This window comes from Cherax quadricarinatus, chromosome 97, assembly GCF_038502225.1.
Source record: "Cherax quadricarinatus isolate ZL_2023a chromosome 97, ASM3850222v1, whole genome shotgun sequence".
Taxonomy (NCBI): Eukaryota; Metazoa; Arthropoda; class Malacostraca; order Decapoda; family Parastacidae; genus Cherax; species Cherax quadricarinatus.
Window position 1 is genome coordinate 3,087,114 of NC_091388.1, and position 24,870 is coordinate 3,111,983.

Genomic DNA, 24,870 nt, shown 5'->3' on the forward strand with positions numbered 1-24,870 from the left:
TCTCCCATGGGAGGAGGTACTGTGGTGACCCGGCCTTGGCTCCCTATCTGGGGAGTGTCTGAGACGTAAGTCTCCCATGGGAGGAGGTACTGTGGTGACCCGGCCTTGGCTCCCTATCTGGGGAGTGTCTGAGACCTAAGTCTCCCATGGGAGGAGGTACTGTGGTGACCCGGCCTTGGCTCCCTATCTGGGGAGTGTCTCGAGACCTAAGTCCCCCATGGGAGGAGGTACTGTGGTGACCCGGCCTTGGCTCCCTATCTGGGGAGTGTCTGAGACCTAAGTCTCCCATGGGAGAAGGTACTGTGGTGACCCGGCCTTGGCTCCCTATCTGGGGAGTGTCTCGAGACCTAAGTCCCCCATGGGAGGAGGTACTGTGGTGACCCGGCCTTGGCTCCCTATCTGGGGAGTGTCTGAGACCTAAGTCTCCCATGGGAGAAGGTACTGTGGTGACCCGGCCTTGGCTCCCTATCTGGGGAGTGTCTGAGACCTAAGTCTCCCATGGGAGGAGGTACTGTGGTGACCCGGCCTTGGCTCCCTATCTGGGGAGTGTCTCGAGACCTAAGTCTCCCATGGGAGGAGGTACTGTGGTGACCCGGCCTTGGCTCCCTATCTGGGGAGTGTCTCGAGACCTAAGTCTCCCATGGGAGGAGGTACTGTGGTGACCCGGCCTTGGCTCCCTATCTGGGGAGTGTCTCGAGACCTACGTCTCCCATGGGAGAAGGTACTGTGGTGACCCGGCCTTGGCTCCCTATCTGGGGAGTGTCTGAGACCTAAGTCTCCCATGGGAGAAGGTACTGTGGTGACCCGGCCTTGGCTCCCTATCTGGGGAGTGTCTGAGACCTAAGTCTCCCATGGGAGGAGGTACTGTGGTGACCCGGCCTTGGCTCCCTATCTGGGGAGTGTCTCGAGACCTACGTCTCCCATGGGAGAAGGTACTGTGGTGACCCGGCCTTGGCTCCCTATCTGGGGAGTGTCTGAGACCTAAGTCTCCCATGGGAGGAGGTACTGTGGTGACCCGGCCTTGGCTCCCTATCTGGGGAGTGTCTGAGATCTAAGTCTCCCATGGGAGGAGGTACTGTGGTGACCCGGCCTTGGCTCCCTATCTGGGGACTGTCTCGAGACCTAAGTCTCCCATGGGAGGAGGTACTGTGGTGACCCGGCCTTGGCTCCCTATCTGGGGAGTGTCTCGAGACGTAAGTCTCCCATGGGAGGAGGTACTGTGGTGACCCGGCCTTGGCTCCCTATCTGGGGAGTGTCTCGAGACGTAAGTCTCCCATGGGAGGAGGTACTGTGGTGACCCGGCCTTGGCTCCCTATCTGGGGAGTGTCTCGAGACGTAAGTCTCCCATGGGAGGAGGTACTGTGGTGACCCGGCTTTGGCTCCCTATCTGGGGAGTGTCTCGAGACGTAAGTCTCCCATGGGAGGAGGTACTGTGGTGACCCGGCCTTGGCTCCCTATCTAGGGAGTGTCTGAGACGTAAGTCTCCCATGGGAGGAGGTACTGTGGTGACCCGGCCTTGGCTCCCTATCTGGGGAGTGTCTGAGACCTAAGTCTCCCATGGGAGGAGGTACTGTGGTGACCCGGCCTTGGCTCCCTATCTGGGGAGTGTCTCGAGACGTAAGTCTCCCATGGGAGGAGGTACTGTGGTGACCCGGCCTTGGCTCCCTATCTGGGGAGTGTCTCGAGACGTAAGTCTCCCATGGGAGGAGGTACTGTGGTGACCCGGCTTTGGCTCCCTATCTGGGGAGTGTCTCGAGACGTAAGTCTCCCATGGGAGGAGGTACTGTGGTGACCCGGCCTTGGCACCCTATCTAGGGAGTGTCTGAGACGTAAGTCTCCCATGGGAGGAGGTACTGTGGTGACCCGGCCTTGGCTCCCTATCTGGGGAGTGTCTGAGACGTAAGTCTCCCATGGGAGGAGGTACTGTGGTGACCCGGCCTTGGCTCCCTATCTGGGGAGTGTCTGAGACGTAAGTCTCCCATGGGAGGAGGTACTGTGGTGACCCGGCCTTGGCTCCCTATCTGGGGAGTGTCTCGAGACCTAAGTCTCTCATGGGAGGAGGTACTGTGGTGACCCGGCCTTGGCTCCCTATCTGGGGAGTGTCTCGAGACCTAAGTCTCCCATGGGAGGAGGTACTGTGGTGACCCGGCCTTGGCTCCCTATCTGGGGAGTGTTTCGAGACCTAAGTCTCTCATGGGAGGAGGTACTGTGGTGACCCGGCCTTGGCTCCCTATCTGGGGAGTGTCTCGAGACCTAAGTCTCTCATGGGAGGAGGTACTGTGGTGACCCGGCCTTGGCTCCCTATCTGGGGAGTGTCTGAGACCTAAGTCTCCCATGGGAGGAGGTACTGTGGTGACCCGGCCTTTCGAGACCTAAGTCTCTCATGGGAGGAGGTACTGTGGTGACCCGGCCTTGGCTCCCTATCTGGGGAGTGTCTGAGACCTAAGTCTCTCATGGGAGGAGGTACTGTGGTGACCCGGCCTTGGCTCCCTATCTGGGGAGTGTCTGAGACCTAAGTCTCTCATGGGAGGAGGTACAAGTACCCCCTCATCTTTGGGACCAACTGTCTCTAGGCCTAGCCACATTCCCCGCCCTCACGGGGCTCGTAGGGAGAAGCTAGGCCTCTGGTCTACCATCTGCCCCGCCCCAAAGGGGCTCGTGGGGATGGCAGTCTTATGAGCTGCAGATGGTAGCAAGCTCCATCATAGAGTTGTTTTGAGGGTGTTGTTGTGAGTAGATGGTGAGGGAGGGACTGGATGCTGACAGTGTTGTTGAGAGTAGATGGTGAGGGAGGGACTGGATGCTGACAGTGTTGTTGTGAGTAGATGGTGAGGGAGGGACTGGATGCTGACAGTGTTGTTGAGAGTAGATGGTGAGGGAGGGACTGGATGCTGACAGTGTTGTTGAGAGTAGATGGTGAGGGAGGGACTGGATGCTGTCAGTGTTGTTGAGAGTAGATGGTGAGGGAGGGACTGGATGCTGTCAGTGTTGTTGAGAGTAGATGGTGAGGGAGGGACTGGATGCTGACAGTGTTGTGAGTAGATGGTGAGGGAGGGACTGGATGCTGACAGTGTTGTTGTGAGTAGATGGTGAGGGAGGGACTGGATGCTGACAGTGTTGTTGAGAGTAGATGGTGAGGGACTGGATGCTGACTGAGTAGATGCTGGATGTGACAGTGTTGTGAGTAGATGGTGAGGGAGGGACTGGATGCTGACACTGGATGTTGTCAGTGTTGTGAGTAGATGGTGAGGGAGGGACTGGATGTTGACAGTGTTGTTGAGAGTAGATGGTGAGGGAGGGACTGGATGTTCAGTGTTGTTGAGAGTAGATGGTGAGGGAGGGACTGGATGCTGTCAGTGTTGTGAGAGTAGATGGTGAGGGAGGGACTGGATGCTGCTGACAGTGTTGAGAGTAGATGGTGAGGGAGGGACTGGATGCTGACAGTGTTGTTGAGAGTAGATGGTGAGGGAGGGACTGGATGCTGACAGTGTTGTTGTGAGTAGATGGTGAGGGAGGGACTGGATGCTGACAGTGTTGTTGTGAGTAGATGGTGAGGGAGGGACTGGATGCTGTCAGTGTTGTTGTGAGTAGATGGTGAGGGAGGGACTGGATGCTGTCAGTGTTGTTGTGAGTAGATGGTGAGGGAGGGACTGGATGCTGACAGTGTTGTTGTGAGTAGATGGTGAGGGAGGGACTGGATGCTGACAGTGTTGTTGAGAGTAGATGGTGAGGGAGGGACTGGATGCTGACAGTGTTGTTGTGAGTAGATGGTGAGGGAGGGACTGGATGCTGACAGTGTTGTTGAGAGTAGATGGTGAGGGAGGGACTGGATGCTGACAGTGTTGTTGTGAGTAGATGGTGAGGGAGGGACTGGATGCTGACAGTGTTGTTGTGAGTAGATGGTGAGGGAGGGACTGGATGCTGACAGTGTTGTTGTGAGTAGATGGTGAGGGAGGGACTGGATGCTGTCAGTGTTGTTGTGAGTAGATGGTGAGGGAGGGACTGGATGCTGACAGTGTTGTTGTGAGTAGATGGTGAGGGAGGGACTGGATGCTGACAGTGTTGTTGTGAGTAGATGGTGAGGGAGGGACTGGATGCTGACAGTGTTGTGAGTAGATGGTGAGGGAGGGACTGGATGCTGTCAGTGTTGTTGTGAGTAGATGGTGAGGGAGGGACTGGATGCTGACAGTGTTGTTGAGAGTAGATGGTGAGGGAGGGACTGGATGCTGACAGTGTTGTTGTGAGTAGATGGTGAGGGAGGGACTGGATGCTGACAGTGTTGTGAGTAGATGGTGAGGGAGGGACTGGATGCTGTCAGTGTTGTGAGTAGATGGTGAGGGAGGGACTGTAGATGACTGGATGTCAGTGTTGTGAGTAGATGGTGAGGGAGGGACTGGATGCTGTCAGTGTTGTGAGTAGATGGTGAGGGAGGGACTGGATGCTGACAGTGTTGTGAGTAGATGGTGAGGGAGGGACATGGTGAGGGAGGGACTGGATGCTGACAGTGTTGTTGTGAGTAGATGGTGAGGGAGGGACTGGATGCTGACAGTGTTGTTGTGAGTAGATGGTGAGGGAGGGACTGGATGCTGTCAGTGTTGTTGTGAGTAGATGGTGAGGGAGGGACTGGATGCTGTCAGTGTTGTTGTGAGTAGATGGTGAGGGAGGGACTGGATGCTGACAGTGTTGTGAGTAGATGGTGAGGGAGGGACTGGATGCTGACAGTGTTGTTGAGAGTAGATGGTGAGGGAGGGACTGGATGCTGACAGTGTTGAGAGTAGATGGTGAGGGAGGGACTGGATGCTGACAGTGTTGTTGTGAGTAGATGGTGAGGGAGGGACTGGATGCTGACAGTGTTGTGAGTAGATGGTGAGGGAGGGACTGGATGCTGACAGTGTTGTTGAGAGTAGATGGTGAGGGAGGGACTGGATGCTGACAGTGTTGTTGTGAGTAGATGGTGAGGGAGGGACTGGATGCTGACAGTGTTGTTGAGAGTAGATGGTGAGGGAGGGACTGGATGCTGTCAGTGTTGTTGAGAGTAGATGGTGAGGGAGGGACTTGATGCTGTCAGTGTTGTTGTGAGTGGATGGTGAGGGAGGGACTGGATGCTGACAGTGTTGTGAGTAGATGGTGAGGGAGGGACTGGATGCTGTCAGTGTTGTGAGTAGATGGTGAGGGAGGGACTGGATGCTGACAGTGTTGTTGTGAGTAGATGGTGAGGGAGGGACTGGATGCTGACAGTGTTGTTGTGAGTAGATGGTGAGGGAGGGACTGGATGCTGACAGTGTTGTTGAGAGTAGATGGTGAGGGAGGGACTGGATGCTGTCAGTGTTGTTGAGAGTAGATGGTGAGGGAGGGACTGGATGCTGACAGTGTTGTTGAGAGTAGATGGTGAGGGAGGGACTGGATGCTGTCAGTGTTGTTGAGAGTAGATGGTGAGGGAGGGACTGGATGCTGACAGTGTTGTTGTGAGTAGATTGTGAGGGAGGGACTGGATGCTGTCAGTGTTGTTGAGAGTAGATTGTGAGGGAGGGACTGGATGCTGTCAGTGTTGTTGAGAGTAGATGGTGAGGGAGGGACTGGATGCTGACAGTGTTGTTGAGAGTAGATGGTGAGGGAGGGACTGGATGCTGACAGTGTTGTTGAGAGTAGATGGTGAGGGAGGGACTGGATGCTGACAGTGTTGTTGAGAGTAGATGGTGAGGGAGGGACTGGATGCTGACAGTGTTGTTGAGAGTAGATGGTGAGGGAGGGACTGGATGCTGACAGTGCCACGGTAGGGGAGATATTGATCGCCCACATCACACTCAACACACCTTGGTTACATGTCACCAGTATGTTGTTCTTGGCCACAGGTGTCGTTAAACACTTTCCAGCACACGTGCGCACGTACACATACGTACGACTCGTGCAAACACACACGCACACGTAATAACAGAGCTCTAGAGGAATGACATGTCTGCGTGGAAATGAGACAGTGATTTATAGATTGATTCAACGTAAAAACTGAGCACAAATCAGTGTCTCAGAGAAAGTACACATCAGTGATGATTAGAACACGTGTGCAACAGGACCCAAGAACAGAGTTAATACAATAAGACCACAGAAAACACTCACAGCAGGAGTAACAATGTTAACAACCCCAACCCAACCCAACCGAAACCAAACCCTAACAAACCCTTAACCCTAACCTAACGTAACCAAATTTAACCAACCAACCCTAACCCCAACCAAACAATAACCTAATTTAATTTAAACCAAACCCGAATAATGTTAACCCAACCTTAACCTAACCCAACGAAACCAAACCCTTCCAAACTCAAAAACCAACCTAACATTGAAGATGCATTAATCCCGAATATTATGTAAAGAAAAGAGAATGAAATTTTGGGGATTTTTAATAATTTTTTTCTCGGGGGTTTTCCACGGGAAAAACCCAAATTTTACAAAAATTGGTCCTTTTTTTTGGGTCTGAAAAAGATAAATTATGTAACATCACAGTAATTAGGGTTTTAAATAAAAGGAAGCCCAAAAAAAAATAAACCCCGGGTTTGATGAATTTTTTCCCGGGGACTTTTGGAAAAAAGACTTTTTTATTACTGACTCATTTGTTAATGTATCTGCCCAGAAGTTGGGGTGTCTATGTGGAAAGGGTTTTAAATGTTTTTCCAATTTTTAAAACACAGGACAAGTAATTCCCGTCAAATTACGCCCAATAATTTTGGAACCCAAGGAAATTACTAGTCAATTACTGATATTATAAGAAGTTATCTCGATAAAAGCTTTTAATGATACTAAATGATTCACAAGGGGCCGGTTTTGTTTTAACAAATTTTATTAACTTTTTTTTCAGTAAAGTTTTTGGGCCGTTGATCCGATAAAGATTTAAATTTCTGTTTTTTTAGATTTTAGAAGGTTTTTTGATAGAGCACCCCCCCAGAGACTGTAAAGAAAGTGGCACCCTCATGGTACGGGGGAAAAATTCCGATATTTGGTTTTTTGGGGCCCGGTTCCCCCACTGGTAAAAATTTCCCATTTAAAGGGCTTTTTCCCTGGCCCAAGTGCCAGACTAAATATATTCTCGATTAAAAATACAGCGGAGAGTGAGATGTGAGTGACGTATGGTGACCTGAAGAAATTTAGCTATAAGGACAGATAGTGTGAACATGTGACTCCAGTGTTGTTAGGTGATTCTTTGCCTGGTTGAGTACCATATATGTCAATATTTCAGAAATTTTGTAGTTTCAGATTATGGTTTCAGGGGTGACGGTTTTTGAGGTTTCCCCAGACTTTGTTGGCGTCTAAGGTCTTTTGGTGAAGACTGTGCCTCATCCTTATCAGATGTTCCATAGAGTCCCTGGGGAGGCCCGGGTCCCTTTTAAAGGGGGGCACTGGCCCCTCTTTTCTGATAATTTTTTAAAACAGTTGGTGCCCTTTTTTTCTTATGGGTTTTTAGTTTTTTGTTTTGAAAGGGGTTTGGTTTCCTTTCCTTAATTTCGGGAATAAAAAAAATTTAAAGGACAATTTGCAGAGTTTTAAGTTTTGCTCTGCCCTCTGCAAAAAATTTAAGAAAATCCCGAATTTAAAGGGGAAAGACCTTGGACTTCCCCCAAAAAAACAAAAAAAAAGGAAATGCTATAGTAATATAAACAAAATTTTATGGAAAAAAATAAAATATTGGAGACGGGGGAACCCACGCGCCTTTTAAAGTGATTCTGTTGCTGGCGTTCCGTTTTTTGGTTTGGGTTAAAAATTTTTTTCTTTTTTCCCCCTTCATATTTTTTGGGATCCAACGGGAGGGATGCAGCGCCCCCCCCCAGGAATGTGTTCAGTGCCCGGTCTTCCCCCCCCTTTTATCCTTTTTCCCCATTTAAGAAAATTTTAAATTTAAAAATGTTTTTCCCCCAAACAGTTTTTTTTAAAGGGCTTTTTACTATAAATATTGCTGACATGATTATCACGTTATCAGCACCATTTCTTTAAAGTTACGTCGATTTTTAAACCACCTCATTTATCCGTTCAGATCATATCCATAGTTCGGCCCATGGTATGGGTTAACGAAGAAAAACAAATTAACGAAAGAAGAAATCTCTCCGCTGTCCTTGTGGTTTAAACCCACTATGGAAACTAAAAGGGGAAATTTAAAGGGCCGGTTATTAAAACCCTTGGGGGAACAGGGACTGATGATGAATGGCCCCCCCAGGCTTTTACAGAAGTACGGCTGATGTTTATGGCCGGGGAGGTTTTACAAGTACTGACTGATGATGTAGTCCTGGCTTAAGGCTTGGAAAAAGACTGGCTGATGATTATTGGCAAATTGGGCGGTTAAAGGACTGACTGATGTTATTGGCCAAAAAAAAACTTGGTTCCTGCTGACTGATGATGTGGGTGGGGGGGGCGGGCCCCGGGTTAAAAGTCCGACTGATGATGGGGTCAAGGGGTTCTAAAGTACTGACTGATGGTATGGCCAGGCTTGGGGCGGTTTGCAAGTACTGGCTGAGAGGGCGGTTGGGCCCGGAAAAGGGAAAAATTGGGGCCATTGAAGTGGAGGCTTGGGGGCCCGGTTTCGGGAACACTGATGATGTAGTGGCTCCGAGCTTTTCTTTTGGTGATGTATTGGCCGGGCGGGGCTTGGTTCGGGACTGACTGATGGGGAAGTTGGGCCGGTTGAAAGGTTGGGGGCCCCGATGATGTAAAAATAAACCCTTTTGGGGTTTGGGGATGATGTTTTGGCCCCGGGCTTAGGCTTGGGGGGCGGCCCCGTTTGATGATGTAGGGGCCCGGGGGCGGGGTTTGGGTTTAAAATCCCCCCAAATGTAGGGCCGGGCCCCAGGTTTGGGACGGGACTGACTGATGGGGAGGGCCCAACCCATTCCAAGTACTGACTGATGATGGGGGCCCGGGGGCGGTTACAAGTACTGACTGATGATGTAGTGGGCCAGCTTGGGTTTTAAAGGCACTGATGATGGGGAAACCCAGGCTTAGGCTTTTAAGGTTTGGGGTGGGGCCGGAAAAGGGGTTTTTTACAAGTCCCGTGATGATGTAGGGGCGGGGCTTGGGTTTTGGTTAAAAATCTGACTGATAAAGGGTGGCCAGGCTTAGGCGGTTTACGGTACTGATGACAGGGGCGTGGCCATTTTTTAAAAGAATGACTGATGAGGGTATGGCCAGGCTTAAGGCGGAAGGGACTGACGGGATGAAAAAAGGGCCAGGCTTAAGGCGGTTACAAGTACTGACTGATGATGTGGGAGGTTTTGGGCTTGGTTACAAGTGGGGGACGGGATGATGAGGGGCCCCGGTTTTGGGCTTTAAAAGAAACTGAGGGATGTGGTGTGGGTTTTAGGCTTTTACAAGGGGTTACGACTGAGGGTAGGGGCCCGGGCAAGGGCTTCCCCAATTTGACTGATGATGAAATTGGCCCCTGGCTTAAGGTTCCCAAGGGACGACGGGATGAGGGGTTTTAGGTTTGGGTTTCAAGTACTGACTGATGAAGTGGCCGGGCCCCAGGCTTTTAATCGGCTGATGATGTAGTGGCCAGGCTTGGCTTGGTTCAAGAGGGGACTGATGATGTTTTTGGCCGGCTTGGTTCCAAGGCCTGACTGATGATGGGTGGCCAGCTTTGTTATTTTGACTGATGATGTATTTAGGGGGCAGGCGGTTAAAAGTACTGATGATGAGTGGCCTGGCCGGGGTTTGGGTTTTAAAGTCCCGACTATGGGGTACCAGGCTTGGGCGGTTCAAGTCGACGTGTAGGGGCCCTGGTTTTTGGGGCTTGGTTACAAGTCCGACTGATGATGTAGTGGGGCGGGGCCCGGTTTGAAGTCTGACTGATGATGAGTGGCCGGGGCGGGGGCCCGGTTAAAAACCGCCCGAGAGTAGTGGGGGGCGGGGTTTACCTTTTACGGAGAGGGGATGGGGGCTGGCGGTTTGGGTTTAAGGGACTGACTGATGATGTAGTGGGCCGGGCAAGGGTTGTTGGGCCGACTAAATGTAGGGGCCGGGCCAGGTTTGGGGTTTACAATACTGACTAAAGAGGTAGGGCCGGGCCCCTTGGGTTACGGGACGGGACTGATGATGGTCCCTGGCAAAGGGTTTACGGGGCTGATAAATGAGGGGCCCCGGCTTAGGTTTGGGTTTTAAGGGAAACACTGATGATGGGTGGGGGGCAAAGGGTTACAAGTACTGCCCTGATGAGGGTTTTGGGGGCTTGGGGCGGTTGGTACTGACTGATGAAAAAAAGGGCCTGTTAAGGCGGTTAAAAAGTACTGACTGATGATGGGGGCCCAAGGCTTGGTTTTGGAAAAGTCCCCAACTGATGATGAGGGGCCCGGCATTTTTGGGTTTTCAATTGACTGATGTAGTGGAAAGGCCGGTTACGGGTTTTGACTGATGATGTAGTATTAGGCGGTTGGGTTTATTACACTGTTGGTAGTGGCCGGGCCGGGCGGTTCAAGTACTGATTTGATGATGTAGTGGCCGGGTTTAGGCTTGGTTACAAGTCACAAAGGATGATGAAGGGGCCCATTTTGGCTTGGTTACAATTACTGACTGATGATGTAGTGGCCAGGCTTAAGGGGTTGTGGGGTTTTGATGTTGCGGGGGACTTAGATTTGGGTTACAAGTACTGACTGAATGGCCAGGCTTGGTTTGGGTTGAAAATTGGCTGACGGGATGATGTAGTCCAGGCTTGGCTTGGTTAAAAGTACAAACTGATGATGTAGTGGCCGGAAAACGAAGGGGTACTGACTGATGATGAGTGGCCGGGCTTAGGCTTGCAAAAGCCCCAATTGATGAGGGTAGGGCCGGGCTTGGGGCGGTTGCGTACTACTGATGATGTAGGGGCCGGGCAGGCGTTGAAAGTCTGACTGGGGGATGAAATTGGCCGGGCAGGCTTGGTTCAAGTACTTCTGGCAGTTTGGCGAACACACTGACTGATGAGGGTGGGGGCCCGGCTTGGAAAAGACTTCTGGCAGTTTCAAAACACCCGAGTTTGGCGGGCCCGGGGGTTTTGGGCGGTTACAAAGGTTTTCGCAGTTTGGGGCACACACTGCCCCTAAAATTGGATGAGTAGTGCGGCGGTTGGGAAAAGTATTTTGGCAGTTTGGTGAACCCCTGATGATGCTGGCCGGGCTTGGGGGTTTTTCAAGTACTTTTTGGTTTTTTCGGACACACCGACTGATGGGGTGGGCCAGGCTTAGGTTTGGGTTCAAGACTTTTTGGCAGTTTGGCTTTTACACTGACGGGATGATGTGGGGCCTGGCTTAGGCTTTAAGGGGGACTTCTGGGGTTGGCGACCCATTTGATGATGGTGGCCAGGTTGGTTTAAAAGGGGCCCTTCTCTTTTAAACCCCCTGATGATGGGGGGGTTTTTAGGCTTGGTTCAAGTACTTCTGGCATTTTGGAAACAGGGGACTGATGGGGAAAGGGGCCGGGGGCCGTTTTAAAAGTACTTCTGGCAGTTTGGTGTTACGACTGATGATGTGGGCATTTAGGCGATTACAAGTATTTTGGCATTTTGGGAGACACACACACATGACTGATGATGTAGGGGCCCTCCAGGCTTGGTTACAAGTACTTCTGGCATTTTTGGGGACAAAACTGACTGATGATGTAGTGGCCAGGTTTTGGGCTTGGTTCAAGTACTTCTCTTTTGGGGGGGCACACACTGATGATGTAGTGGCCAGGCTTGGGCTTGGTTCAAGTATTTTGGCAGTTTGAGAAACCACACGGACGGGATGATGAGTGGCCTGGCGGGGGCTTGGTTACAAGGTATTTTGGCAGAACCAGGGACTGATGGGGTGGGGCCCAGGCTTGGGTTTTTGGTTAAAGTCCCGGCATTTGGCAGACACACCCCTGACTAGAGGGTAGGGGCCAGGCTTGGTTTGTACCGGCGGTTTGACAGACACCGGGAATTTTTAGTGGCCAGGCTTAAGGCGGTTACAAGTATTTCTGGCAGTTTGGCAGACACACAGATGATAAATAAAACCCTACTAAAAAAAGGGGGCCCACCCCTCGGTCCCATCTTTTTCCGGGTTTTAATTGTCCACTTACTGGGGGATTTAAGGCCCCCAGATAATAATCATATAATATGTAAAGTTGTTTTATTTAATGAAAATAAGATCCAGATATATTAAAAAAATTTTCTAAATTTGTTTGGGTAACAGATAAGTGAACTGTAGTGTGAAATGAACAGGCAATTCCCGGTAACCTTTTTTAGGCCCAGGTCCTAGGCCTATTGTGTGTCCTTTTTTCTTTGCTGGGGTACGGATGGATATGGGGACACAAAACCCTTTCCATCCACAGGATGGATCTGGGGGTACAAACAGCACTACCATCCACAAGATGGATCTGGATAAAAAACTACCACTACCCCTCCCCGGGTGGATCTGACCAATACAAAAAGCCACTCCATCCCCAAAGTTTGGGTCCCGGGGGTACACAAACCGGCCTACCATTTCCCCCGGATGGATCTGAGAAAACAAACCAGCCCCTTGTTTTCAAATTCAATCAGTCTTCGTTATGTAGAGTGAGAAACGAGGTGCCATGTTTTTAGCCCCTCAGATCCGGGTCCCGGGGCGGTCAGGGTGACCCAGTGTTTTTGTGGGAGGGGTACACCTTTTTGATAATAAACCTTTTTTTTCATTTTCAGTTTAAAGTGTCAAGTTTTTGGCAAGGGGTGAGGAGTAAAAAATGGTTAAAAAGTTTCTTTTTCTTTTTGGGTCACCCCGCCAGGTGGGGAAAAGGTCGGGTCAGTGGGGTAATAATCCCTTTTCCTCTCTTAAAAATTTCCCGTTTATATATCCCTTCCCGTATCTAAAAATAAAAAATTCCAGTGTTGCATAATGTTGCAACAACCCTGGTGTTGAATAATCACTTATGCATTTGTGTTTTAAGCCATATAACATCCAAGGCTTAAGGATGATACTTTGGGGTAAATATTGATGGGTGTTTGGTAGGGGGGTTGGGTGTGTTTTTTAAGTGTGCCTGTGAGTCTGGAGTAATGTTTGATTGTAGTGGTGAACGGTGTTGTATTTTAAAAATGTTTGTTTTGGGGGGGGACTAAAAAATCTTTGACCTTTTTTCCTATATAGATATACACACAGGGAAGGCCAGGAGCTGTGGGGAAAGATCCCCCGCAAAACGAGCAAAACTAACAACACACAGGGTTGATAGCTTAAAAATCCCCCCCCCAAAAACACACACAAAACACAAAACACACAACACACCCCACAACACACAACACCCCACACACACACACACACACACACACACACACACACACACACACACAAAACACACAACCCCACACACAACACACACACACACACTAAAAAACACACAACACACAAACACCAAAAAACACTTAAAAAACAAAAACAAAAAAAAATTTTCCCCCACTTGTGGCTAGTACAAAAAACTAAAGGTTAGGGTAATGATAAAAAAAAACACACACACACACACACACACACAACCCCAAAACAACCAAAAAACAACACACACAACCCCACAACACACTTAAAAAACACAAACAAAACACAGCCCCCACAAACACCACGCCTCCCCCGGCACAAAACGTCCCCCTTCCCTAAACCCCCCCCTTCCCTTACTCTTTAGCCCACCTACCCCCCCAAAAACCTCCTCCCCAAACCATCTACCCCCCCAATAACCATCCTCCCCTCCCCCCTAACCATCCATCCCCCACCCCAAAAACGTACCCCCTCCCCAACCACCTCTCCCCCCCCAACCACCCAACCCCCCCCACCCACCCTTCCCCAAAATTTTTCCCTTCCCCCCAAATATCTCCCACCCTTCCCAAAAACCATTTCCCCCCCCTCCCCCAACCCTTCCCCTCCTAACCATCTATTCCCCTCTCCCTAACCACCTGGCTAAATAGTCACTGTCACTTGACTCCAAGAGAGACCAAATTATTGACCAAACATAGGCAAAAAATACCCATAAACGAGGTACGTACCCAACAAAGATGGAGGCAAACTCTTACAGATGTTCGATATATAATGTGAAATACAGTTATTATTATTATTATTATCATTATCAATATTATTATTATCAGAAAGACTCCTGGAATATCAATTATCCCACACCTGCCATTATTAAAAATTATAAAGAGAATAAATACGGTTATGGTAAGCCAAAACCAACAGTGGCGATGGGAAACTTTGTCAACAAACCCCCCAAAAAACTTTATGTCTGGTTAGTGTTGAATACGCAGCACCAGTGTGGAGCCCACAGCTAGTGCAAGACAAAGTGAATTTACAGGCTGGAAAAGGGGAGAAGGGGCCAAAAGGGTGCCCAACCCCGGCCGAAATTTAAAAGTAATTAAACACAAAAATTTTTTAAAACCAAAATATATATCTGTTCAGTTAAGGGCCCCTCCCTTTTGGGCTGAGGGACTGATCGCCTCAAAAAATTTGGGGCTTTTTGGTCCCCCTTTTTTCCCCGCAGTGGGCTGGAAAAAAATCCACTGTATGCGAAGTTTCCCGATAAAGATACCAAAAATAAGACAAGGGAAATCAACGACAATGGTTTTATGTGCACCCAAAAATTTTTATCTTCCCATGACGGGGGCTTATAAGACGTGTCTTATAAGACGGCTTTAAGACGGGGCTTAAAGAGGGGGGAAAAACGGGCTTATAAGGGGCTTATAAAACGCGGCCTTTAAGAGCGGCTTATAAGACGTGGCTTATAAGGGCTTAAAGGGGCCCTCTTATAAGACCTCATAAAAACGCCCAAGACGTGTCTTATAAAGGGGTTATAAGACGCGGCTTATAAGACGGCCCTTTTAAGAGGGGCTTTTTAAGGGGGGGGGCATAAGACGCGGCCCTAAGACGGGTTTTTAAGACGCGGTTTAGAAGGGGATAAGAGGGCTTATAAAAGCGGGTTATAAGACGCGGCTTATAAGACGCGGCAAGGGGCGTGTCTTATAAGACGGTCTTATAAGACGGTTTATAAGACGCGGCCTTTTTACGCGGTTTTTAAGACGCGGGTTATAAGGCGTGGTTTGGGGGGGGGAAAGCCGGGGCCAAAAACGCGGGTTATAAAAACGCGGCTTATAAAAGGTACCTGGAGGTCTTAAGGGCGTGTCTTATAAAAACGTGGTTTAAGACGCGGGTTATAAGACGCCGGGGGATAAAGGGGGCTTAAAAAGATGGTTTAAAAAGACGCGGCTTATAAAACCGGGCTTTAAAAACGTGTCTTATAAGACCTTTTTTTAAACGGGCATGGGGGGGGGCTTTGCGTCATAAGACGTGTCTTTTTGGGGGCGGGCTTATAAGACGGGGTTATAAGACACTCTTATAAAGGGGAAAAATGAAAGTGTCTTTTAAAAACGGGCTTATAAGACGGGGTTATAAGACACGTCTTTTAAGACGGCTTATAAACGTGTCTTATAAGACGGGCTTTATAAGACGTCTTATAAGGAAACCTTAAAAGTGGGGTTTTTAAACGGCTTATAAGAAAGTTTTAGACGTGGCTTATAAGACGGGGGTTTTAAGACGTTGGGGACGTTCTTATAAGGGGCGTGGCTTTAAGACGGTTTGCGGAAACATTTTTTATAAAAACGGGCTTAAAGGGGGGTGGCTTTTTAAGACGTCTCTTATAAGACGGGGGCTTTTAAGACGTGGCTTATATGGGCGTGGCTTATAAGACGTGTTTTATAAGACGGTTAAATTTTATAAGGCGCCGGGGGAGCGGCTTATAAGACGGGGGCGGAGGCCAAAAACGGCTTATAAGACGTGTCCTTTTAAAACGGGGAAAAACGTGTCTTTTTAAGGGGCGTGCGCGATGCTTATGGGGGTTCCTAAGACGTGGCTTATGGGCTTTTGGTGGGCGTAAACGGCAAAAACGCAAATTTTATAAGGTTTTCTTTTAAAACGTTTATAAGACGGGGAAAAAAGGCGTGGCTTTAAAAAAAAGGGCTTATAAGACGGGTTTTTGGTGTCTTATAAGACGTTCCCTTTTAAGACGTGGCTTATAAGAGTGTCTTATAAAAACGTTTTATAAGACGTGGCTTATAAGACGTGTCTTATAAGACGGGTCTTATAAACGGGGAAAAAAGGGGCGTGGCTTATAAGACGTGTCATAAGACGTGGCTTTTTAAGACGTGAAGAAGACGGTTTGGCTTTTAAGACGGTTATTTAAAACGTGGCTTATAAGAGGGCTTATAAACTGTCTTATAAGACGTGAAGGGATAGGGGCTTATAAGACGTGTCTTAAAGGCGGCTTATAAGACGTCTTATAAGACGGTTTTGGGGTTATAAGGCGGCTTATAAGACCTTTTAAAAACGGCCTTTTTAAGACGTGTCTTATAAGACGTGGCTTATAAAACGGCCCCAAGGAAAACGTGGTTTTAAGAATTTTCTTTAAGACCCCAAACGCTTTTTGAAAGTGGCTTTTTAAAAACCTGTCTTTGCGGGCTTATATGACGTTTAAAAAAGGCGTCCCGAAAACGGGGTTTTTATAAAACGCTTGGCCTTTGGGGTTTTTTTTAATAAAACGTAGCCCAAAGGCAAAGGGGGCGGCATAAGACGGCCCTGGGGGGGCTTAATGGGCCCCTTTTGCGTGGTCTTTTGGGCGGTCTTATGGGGGGGGTTTTTGCGTGATAAGCTTTTTAAAACGTCTTTAAAACGTGTCTTTAAGGGCGTTCTTATAAGCGTGGCCCCCTTTTAAACCGGCCTTATTTTGGCGGGGGTCTTATTTTTGGGGCGTGGGGTTTGGGGCGTGCCCCAAAATTCCCCAAAACGGGCTTATAAGGGGCGTGGCTTATAAAGGCATTAAAGTCTTATAAGGGGCGGCTTATAAAACGTCTTATAAGACTGTCTTTTTAAGACTTCCTTTTGACGTGTCTTTTGGGGGGGGTCTTATAAAGAACCGGGGGGCTTATAAGACGTGTCTTTTAAGACGTGTCTTATAAGACGGGCTTATAAGACGCGGCTTTAAAAACGTGGGTTTTTAAGACGTGGCTTATAAAACGTGGGCTTCGAAAATTCTTAAAGCTGGCTTTGGGCCTTTTAAAGCCTTATAAGACGGCTTATAAGACGTGGCTTCCAAGACGCGGCTTATAAGACGTGGCAAAAACGTGTCTTATAAAATGTTTTAAGACGTGGCTTACAAGACCCTTTTAAAACGGGCTTATAAGACGTGTCGTATAAGACGCGATTTATAAGACGTGTCCCTTTTAAGACGCGGCTTATAAGACGCGGCTTTTAAAACGGAAAAGAAAGTGGCTTTAAAAAGCGGCTTTTTAAAAGGGGCAAAGATTCTTATAAGATGGGCCTTTTAAAAATGGCTTACAAGACGGGCATAAAACGTCTTTAAGACGTGTCTTTTAAGATGTGTTTTTAAAGGCGTGTCTTATAAGACGGGCTTATAAGACGGGTGGGGGCTTATAAGACGGGGTTAAGAAAATTCATAAGACGTGTCTTAAAGACGTGTTTTAGAAACGTGGCTTTAAAAAGGGGGGCTTATAAGACGTCTTATAAGACGTGTCTTTTTAAAACGCTTATAAGACGGGCTTAAGGAGCGGCCCAGGCTTTTAAACCATAAACCCCGTCTTTGAACCCCAAAGACCCGGTTTAAAACGAACCCCCTGGACGAGCTTATAAGACACGGTTATAAGACGTAAACCCTAAGACGTAGCTTGTTAAAAACGTAACCTTTAAAATCGCAACCCTTTTGGGGCACAGGTTATAAGACGTAGAAAAAGAATTTATAAGACAGAGGTTATAAGACGTAACATAAGAATAGCTTATAAGAACGGTTTTTAAGACGTGGAAAAAAATAAAGAAGTAGGGAAAGACGTGGCTTATAGTACGTAGCTTTTTAAGACGTGGCTTTGGGACGTAGCTTATAAGACACAGGTTAAAGACGTAACCCTTTTAAAACCCCAGGTTATAAGACGTAGCTTTTAAGACGAAAAAGACGTGGGGGTTATAAGACGTAACTTATAAGGCGAACTTATAAGAAAAGGTTATAAGACGTAAAAGGGGAAAGACGAGCTTATAAGGCGGCTTATAAGACGAGCTTATAAGACACAGGTTATAAGACGAGCTTATAAGACGTAACGTAAGACGTAGCTTTTAAGACGTAACTTAAGCCGAAATTTTAAGGCGTTTATAAACGGGCTTATAAGACGCAGCTTTTAAAGCGCCTTTTAAGAGCAGCTTATAAGAAACATTAGACGTCAAAGACGCAGCTTATAAAACGCAGCCGGGCGGCCAAAAGGCGAATGGGGGGGAACATAAAAGGAGCAATGGGGGGGCTTATAAGACGAGCTTTAAAAACGTGGGTTAAGACGCAGCTATAAGGCATCTTGTAAGACGTAGCTTTTTAAGACGTACCTTTTTAAGACGAAACTTTTAAGACGCAGCTTATAAGCACCCCTTAAAACGCGCGGGTTATAAGACGTACCCAGGGCCCAATAACCAAAAAACACGGGTTAAAGGGGGGGGGGCAAAGGGGGGGCCAAAAAAGACGTACCTTTTAAGACGCAGTTTTAAGACGTACCTTATAAGACATAGCTTCTAAGACCCCAGGTTATAAGACGGCTTTGGGGGTAAATTAATTAAAGGAACCCAAAGGGGAACAAAGATGCAGCTTATAAGACGCAGCATATAAGACGGGAACAAGACGCGGGATATAAGACGGCATATAAGACGCAGCATATAAGAGCAGATATAAGACGCAGCTTTTAAGACGCAGCATATAAGACGGCAAAAAGACGCAGCATATAAGACGCAGATTAATAAGACGCAGCTTAAAAAAGGGGGGCCTTGGGGGCCCGCAAGACGCAGATATAAGACGCAGCTTTTAAGACGCGCATATAAGACGCAGAAGAGAGCAATTTAAAACGCAGCATATGAGACGCAGCTTTTAAGACGGGAGCAATAAAAGGGTATAAGACGCAGCATATGAGACGCAGCATATAAGACGCAGCATATGAGACGCAGCTTATAAGACGCAGCATATAAGACGCAGCATATAAGACGCAGCATATAAGTCTTGTTTTAGCTTCGGTGGCTCAGCATCGGACGTACCTGGGGGAGCTACAGCCCAACTCACACCCCAAACTTATACCTCCCGTCACTGACCTTCAGTGTACAGGACGCAGGCTGGTTTTTGGACGCATTTTATGGGAAAAAGTTAAAAAAACTCTAAATATGGTACATTTATGTTTAAAGGGGTTATCTGTAACGTTTCTGTTATATTTCCCCATGTTTTTAAAACACAGAAAAAACATAGAGCCGCACTGTTACATCTGTTGCACATGTGTCTTCAAGAAAGACACATGTGCAACAGTTGGGTATGTTTATTGTTGTAATGTTTCGCCTACACAGTAGGTTTCCCTTTCATTTTCATTGGGGTTTTTGTTAGTGAGATAGGGAATCAAACCTTTTTTCCCTTGGGGAAAAAAATATTTAGGTGGGCCCTCCCACCTGGAGGAGGTTCAATTTATTTGGGCTGGAACAATTTTGGGAAATGAACTTTTAAGGTTTAGGGACGATCTCCTTTAAAAAAAATTTTCTCCAAGGTTAATTGACTGATCGCATCATTATTTCATTACCAAAAGCGCGGACGGAAAAAAGAAACCAGTCTTTATTATCCTTGTTTTTAAAGGAGACATGAAAATGGTTTTTAGAGGGTCAGTCTCACCACGGGGCAGGGGCTTATGTCTTTAAACGACTTCCTGGGAGGGGACCAGGAAGGAGACTTTCCGGGGCACAGGGTGACAGGAAGCAGACTTCCTGTCACAGAGGTGACCAGGAAGGAGAATTTTACTCACTTTTGGAATAAACCCAGGGGCCCTTTACTTCGGGCCAAAATCCCTTTGTTATACCAAATATGGTCTGGGGTTTACCTGGAAGGCCCGGGGGAACCCCCCCCGGGCCCGGTTTTGTGACCAGGGCATCTAGTTAATGTCAGATCAAAAGCTGCATTTAAAGAACCACTGGAAAAAATTTCTGGGCGCACCCAGTCCAAAAAAAGGGACTGCGGAACTGGAAGGGGAAAAGGGTGTGTTTTGAGAAATGTTATTACAATGCTGTTAATTGCTCGGGGAACCGGGGCTTGAAAGAAACCCCGGTGAGCCGAGGGCCCCTGAGAGAACTTTAGTAAGCCTTGGGGGAACCCTTTTGCGCCTTGAGGAACCTCGACAAGCCTTCAGGAACCTCGACAAGCCTTCAGGAACCTCGACAAGCCTTCAGGAACCTCGACAAGCCTTCAGGAACCTCGACAAGCCTTCAGGAACCTCGACAAGCCTTCAGGGGCCCCCGAAAACCTTTTCCTTCCCAAATTTAGGGCCTGACGGCCCGGGCGTTTTTGAAAATAGCCTTCAGGAAAAAAGGCGCCGGGAAAATTTGACGGCCCTTCAGGAACCTCGAAAGCCTTCCCGGGAAACTCAAAAACCTTGAGGAACCTCGACAAGCCTTAAGGAGCCTCGACAAGCCTTCAGGAACCTCAACAATCCTTCAGGAACCTCAACAAGCCTTGAGGAACCTCGACAAGCCTTGAGGACCTCGGCAAGCCTAAAGGAGCCTCAACAAGCCTTCAGGAACCTCGACAAGCCTTCAGGAATTTCCCCCAAAAACCCTTCCCCGGAACCCTTTCAACAAGCCTTGAGGAACCTCCCCAAAAACCCTTTAGGAAACCCCGGGCAAGCCTTGGGAAAACCCCGGCAAGCCCCTTTTCCCGGAACCTCAACAAGCCTTGAGGAATCTCGACAAACCTTCAGGAACCTCGACAAGCCTTGATGAATCTCGACAAGCCTTCAGGAACCTCGACAAGCCTTGAGGACCCTCGGTAAGCCTTAAGGAACCCAACAAACCGAGGGAAACCCCGACAAGCCTTGGGGGAACCTCGAAGCCAAAGGGAACCCCCCAGGCCCTTTTTGGGAACCCCGACGTTTTAGGGAACCCCCGACAAGCCTTTAGGGGAAACCCCGACAAGCCTTGGAACCCCCCCAAGCCTTGGGGGAACCCCGACAAGCCTTTAGGGAACCCCCGACAAGCCCGGGAACCTCGACAAGCCTTCCCGGAACCTCGACAAGCCTTCCCCGGAACCCCCAAAAGCCTTCAGGGAACCCTTTGACAAACCCTTCAGGAACCCCGGGCAACCCAGGAACCTCAAAAAGGGGCCGGGGAACCTCAACAAGCCTTTAGGAACCCCGGAGCCCCAGGGAAACCCCGACAAGCCCTTCAGGGAACCCCGACAAGCCTTCGGAAAACCCCCAAAAAGCCGAGGAACCCCGACAAGCCTTGGGAAACCCCGACAAACCTTCCGGAACCTCGGGGCAAAACCTTCCCGGAACCCTTTTACAAGCCTTCAGGAACCTCTACAAGCCTTCAGGAACCTCAGCTCTTTAACACCCTCCCATCAGGCATAAGGAGAATCACCAACAAACTCCTAGCTGTCTTCAAGAGGAAATGCGACAGGGAAAATTTTAAATAAAATTTTGGGTCCCCGCAGGGGTTGGGATACCCGGGCCGTGGAACTAAAGGGTTGCCCCGATCGGGCAACCAAAAAACCGAACGAACAGTTTTTGCGGGCCCCCAATTCAAGGATGTTAATCAGTTAACATATGTAACACAGTTACTCAACAGATTTGCACGTATCTTTCTTTGCATGTGCTGTCATCTAGCACACTGATACAGTGGCATCTTACTGTGATATAGTGAAACTAAGACTGTAAGGACTCTTGAAGACACATCAACAAACCATACCACGGGTGGGGTTAGAACCCGCAGGAAAAGTCTCAAAAATCCCGACCGGGGCTTGGGGATGACTCCCCGAAAAGGGCCGTTGCCCCAAACCAAACCCCGGTTGGGGGGATAGGGAAACCCCCCGATCAGGGGGTCTCCGGGAAATCCAGACCGTCGCGTTAGCCAAATGGGCCAGCTGCCTAAGATTGATCCAACTAGGTATATTTCTCACCCGGGAAGGGTTCCAGAGGCACCACTTGTGACCACAAATGCAAATTTTCAGATGAATATCCAGCTGGGGGGCCGTGACGAACCCCAGCTCCCAAATCACTGGTGGGTTGTTTTTTAATGGGGGTTTAGATTTCGTGGTTTTGTGCCGGAAATTTGAAGACACATCAACAAGACTTCGAAGTCTTGAAGACACATCAACAAGACTTCGAAGTCTTGAAGACACATCAACAAGACTTCGAAGTCTTGAAGACACATCAACAAGACTTCGAAGTCTTGAAGACACATCAACAAGACCCCAAAATCTTTAAAAACATCCAAACCAAAATCTTTAAGACACACCAAAAAGACTTTGAAGTCTTGAAAAACCCTCAACAAGACCAAAATTTGAAGACACATCAACTTTTAAGTCTTGAAGAAAATCCAAAAACTTCGAAGTCTTGAAGACCATCAACAAACCAAGCCCTTTAAGAACCCTCAACAAAAACTTTGGGAAATCTTGAAAACACATCAACAAAACTTGAAGTGTTTTAAATTCATCAAGACTTAGAAGTCTCCCGAGGGGTCCGTTGTTCGATTATGGCACGGTGGAAAGTTGGGCGTGTTTTCCACCCGCTGTCACTGTTACCCGAGGAAAGGGACCGGGTTAACCCACACCTGCTTTCCCCCTTTACCCAGCAGAAGTAGGACCGGGTTTGTCACCTTTCACCCGTCCCCGTTTACCTGGGAAGTGGGGGCGGGGGTTAAAACACCCACTTGCTGGTTTTCCCGTTTACCTTTTAGTGGGGGGGCCCAGATGCAAAAGAATCGTGGGTGGCATCCTGGGGAAGAGGATTGAATTACCACAGTGGGAAAAGGGAAACCAGTTTGAGGCCGGAATTTTCCTGGGTTCAACCCAAATTGGAAACAAAAACGTAAAATTATAAAGGAAATTTGAGGAGCTTTTTAAACCATGTTTCACCCACAAAACCAAGGGGTTTTCTATATTTTCCCTTTTAAAGGGCTTTGAGATGTTTACCCACAGTTGAACTTTTCGATGTTTCACCCACGTTTGGGTTTTTAAGTGTTTTACCCCCAGGAAACCCCTTTTTTGATGTTTCACCCCGTTGTGCTTCGATTTTACCCAAGTGTGCTTTACGATGTTTCACCCACAGTTGGAACCTTTTCGATGTTTACCCATTTGGGGCTTTATTAAAATCCTTTATATGGGGTTCCCCGTAGAAGAAACTGGGGAAAGGGTTCCATTAGGAAAAGGAACTATTTAAAAAGGCTTCCAGTGGGGGGAACCCCAAAGAAGGCTTTCCCCGTAGGAGGAACCACAAAGGGTTAGTAGGAGGAACCAAGAAGGCCAGTAGGAAGGGAAAACCGAAGGCTTTGTAGGAGGAACCCAAAAAAGGTTTCCAGGGGAGGAACCCACAAGGCTTCCCTGGGGAACTACAAAAAAGGGTAAGGGGGAACCAAAGGCTTTATGGGAGGAAACCCCAAGAAAGGGCCCCGTAAGAAAAACCCAAAAAGGCTTCCAGGGAAAGGGAACACAAAAAAACTTTCCCGTGGGGGGATCCCCAAAAAGGCTTCCAATGGGGGGGAAATACAAGAAGGCTTTGGGGGGGCACCAAGGGAAGGCCCGTAGGGGGGAACCACAAGAAAAAGGTTTTTTGGGGAAAAAGGCCCCCGTGGAGAAACCCAAAGGAACCACAAGAAGGCTTCCAGTAGGAGGAACCACAAGAAGGCTTCCAGTAGGAGGAACCACAAGAAGGCTTCCAGTAGAAGGAACCACAAGAAGGCTTCCTGTATAAGAAACTACAGGAAGACTTCCAGTAGAAGAAACTACAATAGGCCTCTAGAGGCTCAAGATTGTCTTACCTTACTAAGAGGAGATGTTTGGGCGCAGCCCAAGAGACCGACAGCCATCAGGAAGGTGAACAACATGTCGGAACCGACCAATTCGGTAACTGTCGACTGTTACCGTCTTTGTAATAGGTCGAGGAGTAGTTAACTTGGTCTCACTGACTTCACGAGCTCGGTCGGCCTGCTGACTGAGCGACACACTAGCACGATGTAGCCTGTTGCTGGCGCGGCGGCCTATTTATACTAGCACCACCTGGCAAACCCCGCCCACAGGAGTGACGTCACAGCCCATCTCCGTCCCCTGATTGGCTGACATTCGTCGAAACTCCCGGGAACGAAAAAAGAAGGGGATTTACCCGCCAACACTTGCAGAGGTATTCATTTCGTAGTTTGTGATGCATAGCCTAGAGCCAAAGATGGCAGGATAGCAGGAATGTGAATGTTGGCACTGCCACCCACGTAACTGTGGCAGTGAGGAGAGTGCCACCCATCCACAGTAGGCGGTGCTTCGCCCACATCACAGGAGGAAAGTAATCATGGGTTCCAGCGCCTGGAAAGTGCCGTGATTGGCATGACTTAGTGGACTGGTTTCTCCCCTGTGGCACTGTCCGTACTGCCAGTCATCTTAGATGATATTGTCACTTCCCCTTCTGTCAGTCATGACATTGTCACTTTCTTCTTGTCAGTCATGACATTGTCACTTTCTTCTTGTCAGTCATGACATTGTCACTTTCTTCTTGTCAGTCAAGACATTGTCACTTTCTTCTTGTCAGACATGACATTGTCACTTTCTTCATGTCAGTCATACGACACTTTCTCTTCCTTTCTGTGTATCACATGAATGTGACCTCCCCCCCCCCCAAAAAAAAAGAAAAACATTCACAGTCATTTATCCAATAGCCATCTTGTCAGACATCCTGACATCACAGTTACCTTCAGTCACCTCCGGGACTCGAGTCTGACCAACCGGTTTCTCTTTATACATACATACACACACACACACACACACATATATATATATATATATATATATATATATATATATATATATATCATTCAACACTTTCACCTCACTCACACATTA

The 24,870-nt window shown here is 48.3% G+C and overlaps 1 protein-coding gene across 1 annotated transcript in view; it reads right to left on the reverse strand.

Annotated features, from left to right (window-relative positions):
• The window catches only part of LOC128704961 (corticotropin-releasing factor-binding protein), a 293,601-nt gene extending 269,608 nt beyond the window's left edge, over nucleotides 1-23,993 (reverse strand). The window contains exon 1 of the mRNA XM_070105117.1: nucleotides 23,802-23,993. Within this exon, the coding sequence (XP_069961218.1) occupies nucleotides 23,802-23,867 (66 nt within the window). The 5' untranslated portion in view covers nucleotides 23,868-23,993. The remainder of the gene's footprint in view (nucleotides 1-23,801) is intronic.
• Between the last annotated feature and the right edge of the window lie 877 nt (nucleotides 23,994-24,870).